The 11,377-nt window shown below is 44.2% G+C and overlaps 1 protein-coding gene and 1 long non-coding RNA gene across 2 annotated transcripts; both read right to left on the bottom strand.

Annotated features, from left to right (window-relative positions):
* Positions 1-1,360: 1,360 nt before the first annotated feature.
* LOC127348191 (uncharacterized) lies at positions 1,361-2,790 on the bottom strand. The gene has a single exon (XM_051374279.2). The coding sequence runs from the start codon at positions 2,788-2,790 to the stop codon at positions 1,579-1,581; it is 1,212 nt and encodes a 403-aa protein (XP_051230239.1). The 3' UTR covers positions 1,361-1,578.
* A 4,852-nt stretch (positions 2,791-7,642) lies between these two features.
* LOC127297508 (uncharacterized) lies at positions 7,643-9,547 on the bottom strand. Its single transcript, XR_011742254.1, has 3 exons — positions 9,450-9,547; positions 8,629-8,714; positions 7,643-8,501 (listed from the first exon to the last, which is right to left on the bottom strand). It is a non-coding gene; the product is annotated as an uncharacterized lncRNA (long non-coding RNA).
* Positions 9,548-11,377: the final 1,830 nt, after the last annotated feature.

Here is an 11,377-nt window from a genome sequence, read left to right as displayed (position 1 = left end):
CCTTGTTCTCCACCATGAAATTTTCAAGGTAACCCCTAGAAGAAAACATCCCTGAGGGTGAGACAAGTTGGTCTCGGAAATGTACTAGTGTCCGCCACTACGATGTCATTGATTTGCTAGGTTTTAACAAGGTATGCTTGATAGATAGCTCATAGTTGGAATAAATCGAGCTCTTGCATGTGGTTCATCTTAAAGATATCCTCAAAATGAAGAAAAAACATTTCACTGAGGGTTTCATGGACAAATTCTTTCATCGGAGGCACCCTCATGACGAATACCGCCATTTCTCATTCTTTTGACTAAAGTAGAGCATGCTCGCTACCAGGAATGGTGTTATGCAGAATCTTTATTTCCCTCGTTAGCCCTTTGAGCATAAGGATGGGTTGCCTAGAGATATGGTATGGCCGCACTTCAGCAGATCACGATGGTTTATGATCCCAAACCAGGTTGGTCGGCGGAATTGGCTAGTTGGCCGCTTTGTTGGCACAACTCTTTCTCCGCCTCCATTTCTTCTTTTACAGTGGAACCTTCTATATTTTTTTCTAGGTATGCGGTATGGAGTGTGTTGGGGCTCAAAATCGATTGCCTCGGTACCACCTCCTTTTGGTGTGGTGACCCAGCATACCTCTGCATTTTGTATTACATAATTCGTTTACATAACACCAATGAAACATTGTCCCACTAGTATTACATCCCTCAGAGTGGTAAAACATAAACATTGTGGGTCAAAGGGTGTCTATAGAATTACAACACCGATTCTTTACAAAAGATCATCACAACCTCCTATTTACAATGAGGTGAAACTATAAATAAACTCTAGCATAACAACTCGTAGACTAGACTTCGCACTAGCTCTACCTATAAAGTTACTTGGTCTTCTAATGAAATTACAATTGAACTCTAGCTACTTAGGGTCTAGGATTAGGGAATTGGTTTTGTTCTACTCCTTGTTTATGTTTCGACCATGATTGATGTAGAAGTTGATTCCGTTAGCTTCGCTAATTGAGTTTCGCCCCTTGTAGTTGATAGCTCCTCCATCTTCGAGGTTCCACTGCAGATTTTCTTTCAGTGATCTCCCAATATAAGCTAGGAGTTCAAGGAACAGGTGAGTACGAGTGTCTTATATGGAGACAAAAAGCAGCAGATGCAACGACAACGCATTAACATTGATGATCGGCAAAGGGTAAATAATATGTATGTTTCTGTATTTGGTAGAGTGAAATAAAGTTTATGTTGTGGGGTTTTTGCTTCATAGTCCAGGGTTTAAAAGAAGGAAAAAAAATTCTATCGGACACAACAAACCTAGTGGGAGTAGGATCTGCAATTTAAGCTCCATAACAAGTTTAGTTAGACGGCACTGAACAAGAAATCACAAATTGTTCAAAATTCCATATCAGCATAAAAGTTAAGACTAGTGGAAAACATCGAAATATCAAAAATATCATACTTAGTGACATAACATAACAAACATTATTCCCATTGGCATAGGACGTAAGAAGCTCAACACATCCAAACATTTGAAAATGGCAGTATGTATAACATTGCACATAAAGTATTTAGCACATAGTCATGGTCATATCATGGGATGGAAGGCGTGAACCACGCTGGCGGTGGCCAGCTCCGGTGCCACCCTTGCCCCTCGACTTTCTCCATTGTGCCGTCCTTGAGGCAGAACACCCCAAGGCCACGCTGGCCGTCATCGCCATAACTGGGCGCGTCCTTCCACAATGATGCCTGACCCAGATGGTCTTCAGTGAAGTAAACACAGCCGGCCTTGAGCTCCGGGTGCACCGTCGTCGACATGCACAAAGATTCGTTCGCCCCGACGAACAGAGCGGTGTCGCCGATGTCGCCCGTCTCCTTCCACTGCGCTCCGTCGAGGACATGCACCTTGAACGAGGACGTCCGCCGGCTCCTGTTGTACCTGTCCGTTTTGAGCACCACCATGAACCGCCCTCCCGGCGCCGCCACGAGGTACCTGCGGCAAAGCCCTGGGTGGGTCCACCCGGCGCCGGCTGGACCAGGCGTGACCGTGGCGCTCGTGAATACACCGCCGTCTGTGTCGTGCTCCCACACTTCAACCGCGCCCGAGTACGTGACAGAGTAGAACCTGCCGTCGTGGTGGATGGCGTCCTCGACGCCGTCGCGCGAGGGCGCCAACCTCCACACTGCGTCCTCCAGAGTCGTGAAGGCCGCGACGCCGAAAAGCCATCCCGTGATCAGCATGGCGGCGCCATGGCCACCGTCCGAGAGGACGACCTTGCGGTAGAGGTCGTTGCGCATCTGGTGCAATCTCAGCGTGAACTTCTCGTGCGGGTACGGCTCGTCGCGAGCGTACGGGGGCCCTCTGACAAAGGGTTTTAGGTCGAAGATGAAGAGGGAGGGCCCGGTCCACTCCTCGATGCAGGGGATGGTGGTGATGGCAGGGAGAGCGCGCTGCTCGCTGGTGACCGGGTTGACGAGACTCATCCGGCCGCGCTCGTCGGCGGTGACGAGCCACCCGCGCGACGAGCCGATCAAGGCATGGCCACGCATCGCGGGGCTCGGGACGCGCTCAGCGGGGGCGCGGCGATCGGCAAGGGACAGGACTGTGGCCGACTCCAGTGTCTCGCCGGGGAGGACGAGCCACGGCGCCTCCGGCTTGAACGAGTCGCGAGACTCGCGGAAGACCGACGCAAAGGACATGCGGTCGAGGCAGCTCAGGCGGCCATGGATGTTCGCCAGCATGTCCGGCGAGCGCTCAACACCGAAGCGGCCGGCGACGCCGGCGCCTGTTTTGTCGCGTGGCATTGGACGGATCAATGGGGGATCGATCGGCCTCGGCTGAGATCGATCAGGTTATACCGTCTCTACCTGCAAAAATTAGTAGTGTGCTCATTCAAATCATGATCGCTAATGTATGTAAAGGGCATAGGAAGATCATCATATTTAGATTCATTATCACAATAATCATTAGGAGCAACATACTTACGGTTACTTAGCGTTATCTCATTCACGCGGGGATACGCCGTTACCTCTTTCTTTTTATTCTCCTTCTTCTTCTTCTTCTTCTTCTTCTTCTTCTTCTTCTTCTTCTTCGTTCCCTTCTTCTTCTTCTTCTTCTCTTCCTTCTCCTCATTTCCTTCTTTAGGAGGAAGAGGCTTGAAGGGTGGCTTGTCCGCATATCCTGATTTACTTTTAGAAACAATAGAAGAAACTTGGGAGGATCCCTCCTTTTCATTAATTAGTTCAAAACACACGGCGGTCCTATCATATCTTGGCAAGGTGTCATCTTCTAAAATATTTTGTATTTAAGTATTTGTATGGCTATTATCAATACAATAAGAAAAACACCCATGCAGGACATCATCAATATCAAGATCACTCATATGTAACAAAGAGATTTTTCTCGACAGTTCTTCACACCCCAAAAATAAAGTAAGTTCATCATGCTGATTAGGAGTAATTTCATCATCACAATACAAATTTGCAGCACTCATTGGGTTCAAATTATCATTGGAGGAGCATTGAAAATTAAAATGACCCACTTCATGGCAAACTTCACAAATAAAAGGATAGAGGGCACAAACTTTTTTACCAAGATCATCTAGAGCCCTAAGCCACTTTCTAGTTTTTTCATTAATATGATGGATGCAATATTCATCTTTGGCTTGATTAATTCCACAAGGTCTATGCATTCCACAAAAATTAACATGCTTATAGGAAATAGCATTCTTAGGAGTTTGAGCATGCTTACTGCAATTATTAACACCAATTTCATTCTTCATGCAAGCCTCTTTAAAAGGTTCATGATACTTATCAAAATTCTTCTTAGGCAATTCAAAATGAGAAGCAAAGGATTTATAAAGATTTGCAGCAACTTGAGAGTCAAGACCATAAGTAGCACTCATATTTCGAAATTTATCGGTATCCATAAAAGCTTCAATGCATTCATAATCATAATTTATACCTGACTCTTTACCTTCATTGTTCTCCCATCCTTCAGCGTTCTCCTTAATCCGATCAAGAAGATCCCACCTAGCTTCAACCTCCTTGCTTGTGAAAGATCCCTCCGAACAGGCATCCAGATAGTCCTTGTGATGTCCTGAAAGCCTCGCATAAAAATTGTTAATAATAACATTACGGGGGAGCTCATGAATGGGACATTTGAGCATTAGTGACTTCAATCTCCCCCACGCTTGAGAAATACTCTCCCCATCACGAGGATAAAAGTTATAAATATAATTTCTATCAATATGCACTTCATGAGGAGGGTAAAATTTAGAATAAAAGAGAGATGCAATTTCCTCCCAACCAAGAGAATGACTATTCTCCAACAATTTATACCAATGCGCCCCTTTACCAGTCAGCGAGAAAGAGAATAGCTTCTTCTTCACTTCATCCATAGAGATACCTGCACACTTGAATAACCCGCATAATTCATGCAAAAACTGTAAATGATCTCCAGGATGGACAGTTCCATCCCCTTTATAGCGGTTATCCATAACACGTTCAATAATTTTCATGGGTATCTTGAAAGAAGTACTTGCAGTAGGTGGATTTAAAATATCACAAGCATTATTAGAGTTATCGCATATGGGAGATAAAGCATTATCAGAACAAATTTTTTCCCCTAAAGATGGGAAGCCAAAAAGATCACAGAAACTAGCTTCCCCAAGCTTAGACTTATTCATAGCATTAGCAGTGATTGCGTTCATACCAATAATATTGCTACTAGCATGCAATTGAGGCTCCATAGGTTCTTTAATTTTCGCATCACACAATTCATGTCCTAACTTAGGAAATAAATCAAAAAGCTCATAGTTGTATTCCATTATGCCTAACTAGTGTAAACAAGAAACAAAAAGTTGCAATTGCAGGATCTAAAGGAAATAGCTTCGAGCACAAACACAATGGCGCCAGAAAAGTACTACCTGGAACCGGAGTATGAGTGCCTTTTACCTTTCCTCCCCGGCAACGGCGCCAGAAAAGTGCTTGATGTCTACGGGAGCTTCTATTCTTGTAGACAGTGTTGGGCCTCCAAGAGCATAGGTTTGTAGAACAGCAGCAAGTTTCCCTTAAGTGGATCACCCAAGGTTTATCGATCTCAGGGAGGAAGAGGTCAAAGATATCCCTCTCAAGCAACCCTGCAACCACAAAGCAAGAAGTCTCTTGTGTCCCCAACACACCTAATACAATAGGTGCACTAGTTCGGCGAAGAGATAGTGAGATACAAGTAATATGGATGAGTGTGAGTGGTAATAGCAATCTGAATGAAATATGGCAGCGAGCAAACATTCAACAAAACAGTAGACAAACGGAGATTCGATGCTTGGAAGCAAGGCCCAGGGATCCTGCTTTCACTAGTGGACTCTCTTAACAACGATCACATAACAGGACTACTCTACACCCTCTTGTTGGATGATGAACACCACTAACTGTGTAGGATTACACGAACCCTCAAAGCCGGAGTTAACAAGCTCCACAATATTCAATGTTCATATTTAAATAACCTTAGAGTGTAAGATAGATCAACACAATCACACCGAGAACTAACATAGCATGCACACTGTCACCATCACACTATGAAGGAGGCATAGATCACATCAATACTATCATAGCAATAGTTAACTTCATAATCTACAAGAGATTACAATCATAGCCTATGCCAAGTACTAACACGGATGCACACACTGTCACCATTACACCGTGCAGGAGGAATAAAACTACTTTAATAACATCACTAGAGTAGCACATAGATAATATTCAACTTGATCACAAAGAGAGAGAGAGAGATGAACCACATAGCTACAGCGGAACCCTCAGCCCCGGGGGTGAATTACTCCCTCCTCATCATGGAGGCAGCGATGGCGGTGAAGATGGCGGTGGAGACGGCGGTGGAGATGGCTCCGGGGGCAATTCCCCGTCCCGGCAGGGTGCCGGAACAGAGACTTCTGTCCCCCGAATTGGAGTTTCGCGATGTGGCGGCACCCCTGGAGTCTTTCTGGAGTTTCGTCAAGCGGTGTCGAAGTTTTAGGTCACGACGGCTTAAATAGGCGAAGAGTCGGAGTCGGAAGAGTCCCGAGGCGACGACACCATAGGGTGGGGTGACCACCCTCCAGGCCGCGCCGGCCTATGGTGAGGAGGCCCTGGGCCTCCCCCTGGCTTGCCCTTCTGGCTCCGTGAGTCTTCCAGCGAAATAGAATTTCTGTAATTTTTCACATGCTTCCCTTTCAGAGATCGCCGATTTCTTCTCCGAAGCCACGATTTCGCTAGGAAACCCCACGTCTGTTGGCGATCGATCCATACGTTTTACTCCTCACATACACGGCAGAGCAAATTAAGGACCGATGGAACCAGAACAAGATAAAAAAACAGGAGCATCCAAAGAAAAACAGGGGTCGGTAAAATCAATCATCCAAAGATGCAGCCATGTCTTCTCACGCCCATGGATCGATGGAACCAGACGAGAATAGTACCAGGATACTAAATACGTACGTGAGAACCAGGGTTACCTTGCCTGCAGCCGGAAGAACTCGCTCGTGGACAACGGCGACCCCAACAACCTTCCGGACGCAGCCATGGATGGCGACCGGCGTTGATGATGAAAAATGGCGGCCTCCTCTCCTCTCCTCGCCGAGCAAGAGTAAAGTCTAAGTCATAAAAGTCACGCGCAACCGACACGCGGTATGTGGCTAGGAGCGTGTACTTATAGGGGAGAAAGACTGAGGTTTTGGAACAGTTCAAAAAGAGTTTCAGAGAGGGTGGCGGGAAGAAGGAAGATGAAATTTCGGTTCCTTTCACGAGGCCTATCTAATCTCTTCGTTGCCGATTAGGAGTACCATGGCGTTTGCACTGCCTAGTTTAATTCGTCCTGGTGGTATGCATGCATGCGGTGGTAGGTGGCTGACGAGTAATTGCCGCCGTCTGCTCAGTTTTCCTTGCGTATGCTCTAGTTATGATTGTGTGTGGGGTTGGTTTAGCATGTACCTATGCTTTACCATCTTTTCCTATGATTCCACGACTTATCGGACCTTTTGAATGTTTCCTCTAAAAATATGGCTCTTAATAAATTCCATTCCTAAAATTTGGTGATTAGTTTCAGTAGTACTAGTTAGTTTCCGTAGTACTTGTGATCCGTAACTAGTGCAAACAAAGACGCATATCATGTGGTTCAATCTAATTTTGTAGGATAGGAGTCCGGCATGTAGATAACTCTCCGCTTGTTTCCCAAGATGTATCACATGCTTGAACCTTTTTTTTAATGAGTATAGGAGAGGAAAGGCTGAGATACATGATCCAATGGATCGGTAGACTGAATGATCAATTAATTGTCCGGGGTTGTTTTACATTCCAATGTTTGAATGCCTGATTTAATTACACCCCAGTGGCATCCGTGCACATCCGTTCCCAAAAACCAACCTCAACCAGTGTGTATTTCAAAGGATCTGAGTCTATCTATTTTTCTACAATTTATTTCCCACTGATGAATCTAGATTTGTTTTATGCAAGTTGTTTTCCTTATACGTTGAATTATACTCACCAGCAGGTTAATACAAACCATCAACTTAAGAAGTTTTTGTTTCCAACAACTAGAGAGAGGGAAGGGTTGGTTTGACTAATAAGACCGACAAGAAAAAAGGAGCCATTAATTGTCATCTACTTCAAACAAATTCATCTTGTGTATTTTTGCTTCAAACCATCTTAATATCTATTGTTTACATCAGCCTGAGTGAACCATATAAGCATTGATTAAAGCTTTCAGCAAAACAGAAGCATTTATTTGATTTTAAACACGCACAGATGCTATCTACATGTACGAAGTAGATCACCACACCAGCTACATGGTGGAAACCTACGAAAGGCACCGTGTATACATAGCCCCAGACCCACAGGAAAAACACATATAAATCACAACATTTTCAGCAATCAACTCATGAGCGAGAAGATAGACAGACGACTACAGCTCATCCTTCTCTTAAAACTCCAGCTTCTCTTCCTCCTCCACGCCCTCACCCTAACTCAGATACTTCACCGACCTGAACCACCACGCAGGGGGTGTAGTGCAGCCAGCTGCTTATCATCACTGAGTCGATGCCCACACTGTCCACCACTCCGTCACCGAGTCCAAGTGGTTTCCGGTCCACCTAGGTAGCATGGACACCATCTAGATATCTACAACAAAAAATGCAGACTTTGTGCACATGATAGGTGCGGCATGCCCATTCCAGTTAGGATGTGCAAAATTTAATGAAGAAAGTTCCTTCTTTAGCAACATCTATCGATATTTGGGCTGCACTAGTGGCCAGGAGCAAATAAAACTAAGTCAAACCCCCAAGCATGCCAAGACTCCCATGCTCATACTAATCAACTTGCAATCTCATATATCAAGATTTTTTTAAACAAGAAAAGTATCATAATTTACCTTACACTCCTCATATCCCTGCAGGCTCTCCAAGTTCCTACACAGCGTGGGCACCTCCTTAACCCAGCCTTCGGATCCATCACATAGAGACACGACACTACAAGCATTGAAATTAGCATCACCGCCTTACAGAAAAAGGACAAATGTAAGTAGCGCTAAGCGGTGCATACATGAATGTTATAACTGGATATGCATGATCAAATGTTCATGTGGAGGTCCCTAACCTTGATCTCGAACTGCAACAGCAACTCGAAATAGAGACATTGTATAGCTTGAAGGATAAGAAGACCATCAATGAAACAGCCTAGCACTTGAAACAAGAAACAAGCCATCACAATCTAAAACAAGTTCCTACGAAATTAATGTAATAGCAAAGATGAACAAAATCATCAAAATGCACAGAAGATAAGTGTTATACTGCATGCGATTGTGTTCATAGTTCCCTTTACATGAAGTTCAACTAGACCCATATTTCTTTCTTGTTAAAAGATGGAATTGATGAACCAATTTCCAAGTCAGGCACCAATTCAGCAAGCATCTTTAAGGCAACATACATAATTTATCCAAGGCAACATATATTGCGTTGAATCGCAAAGTAGATCAACCACTTTGATCTAGTCCAGATCAGCTCTAACAAAAACCTATTACATAACAAGAACTCAAGCCCTAGGTCAAACCCACATTGGATCAAATTCTAGTTGAAGGTTGAGATTAATTAACTCAACAAAACAAATCTCACAAGTAAACCAGAAAGGCACGTCTTTATATCAAAGAAATTCATTCTTCTCAGCTGGACAGAGGAATAATGCAAGTGAAATAAACTGAATATTTCAATAAGCAAGGCCTGATAACTACCAGAAAGTACCAACTAGTGGCGCACATAACAAATAGCAGCAAACTTAGACAACCAACACAAAACCAGTCAACCACATTCGCTTCGCATAAATAGTAGCATAAGACCCTCTAACAAGCATGCCAATATGTCAATACAGCCACAATATCACAGAGCTCATAGAGTAAAAAGAAGAGATACCCGAGATCTTACCTAAACCTCGAAGACGATGTAGAGGACATTTAAAAAGTTTCCCATGCTTGGTAGTATAATTTCAAAACAGTAACTGATTCCTACAAATATAATGAAACCACTAAGTATAATTTCAATAAGTTCATTGTCAAATAATCTTTCTATGCCAACAAACACAACACATATATGATAGATCAATAATCAACTTGACATAGTATTCCATATTCATCGGATCCCAACAAACACAACATGTAGCATTACAAATAGACGATCTTGATCATGATAGGCAGCTCACAAGATCTAAACATGATAACATTGTTAAAACACCAGAACACAAAACGCTCAAATTTTCATGAATCCAAGTATAATTCCAAATAGCATTACAGCAAGAATACCATCTACAGAAAGATAAAACCTGACTTAACTACCTGTGAAGTGTATTGATGTACACAAAGATGCACACGCAAATACATCTGAGCTGCAAGAATCCAGATGTGCATGATGACCTTACTTGTAAGTGGGGAAGAAGGAGAAGTGCAAAATCATCGTGTGGTACAAATGCATCGTTGGAACTAAAAAACGCAAAAGCTCAACCCTTTTACAAATTTAAGCTACTCCAAATAGCAGTACAGCATCCTTGTGTGATTAACAATGTACTGTTCAATAACAGGACTCCAAAAGCTCAACTTTTTCATGAATTCAAGTTATGTGAAATAGCAGGAAGATCAGAAGAAGACTAGCTAATAATATGTAGCAACAAAAGCTTAACTTGATTGCAAATTCAAGTTATTAGAAATAGTAGTACATCATTCCAGTGTGAGCAACAACGCTTTGTTACATTGGGAGAATGCAAAAGGCTCAACTTTTTTAATGAATTCAACACTTTTCTAAATGGCAGTATAGCATTCGAGCAAAAATAACATGAGCAGGAATATTAGAGGAAGAGTTACTTAACCTACCATTCCACGGACAAGCATTTCATGACAAGAGAAGCGAGCACCACAACAATCTAGCCAAACTACACTAGAATGAACATTACATTCCACAATGTCCTGGACTTGCCAGCATGATGCAAACGTATGTATTATTGTGTCGACGCTCGCTAGCTAACTAAGGGGTACTACACCTGAAGAAGATGTTACACTGCAAGGCATGTCAAAAAATTGCTGATCATCTGACCTGATCAGCATCGTTTACACATGATGATATAACATAATAAGCACGGTAGTGTCGAGAAGATGACCCTTCCCAAATAATTAATTAACCGGCACTACTAGTAGAGCAACAAAAGAAGAAATGGCATCCTCTGCCCCAATTGATCTAAGTGATTCGATCACAGCAGCGGAGAGGAAAGTGATACTGTAGTACCGAAGTGGGGGTAGAGGGATCAGAGCGCGAACTGGTATAGCTTGGCGGCCTGCTTGGCGGCGAGGGCGGCGCCGGCGAGGACCCCTCCGACGGCGCCGGCGACGGCGGCGGAGCGGGGCCCGTTGGCGGCCCTGAAGAGCGCGCCGGTGCCGAGGCCGGCGACGATGCTGTTGACCCAGTCGTCCTGGCCGTCGCGCGCGGCGACCATGCCGCTCTCCATCCCGGCGTAGAGGAGCAAATTAAGGACCGATGGAACTAGAACAAGATTAAAAAAAAAACTGAGGAAAAATAGGGGTCGGTAAAATCAATCATCCAAAGATACAGACATGTCTTCTCACGCCCACGGATCGATGAAACCAGACGAGAATAATACCAGGATACTACTTCGCCGGAAGAACTCAGCTCGTGGACAACGGCGACCCCAACAGTCTTCCGGACACGCAACCATATGGACGTCGACGGCGTCGATGACGCAGAATGGTGGCCTCTTCTTCTCTCCTCTCCTCGCCGAGCAAGAGTCAAAGTCTAAGTCACAAGTCACGCGCAAACCGACTCGCGGTATGTGGCTAGGGGCTTATACT

This window comes from Lolium perenne, chromosome 4, assembly GCF_019359855.2.
Source record: "Lolium perenne isolate Kyuss_39 chromosome 4, Kyuss_2.0, whole genome shotgun sequence".
Lineage (NCBI taxonomy): Eukaryota > Viridiplantae > Streptophyta > Magnoliopsida > Poales > Poaceae > Lolium > Lolium perenne.
Note: the sequence above shows the minus strand (reverse complement) of the source record. Positions and strands in the feature narration are given on the sequence as shown.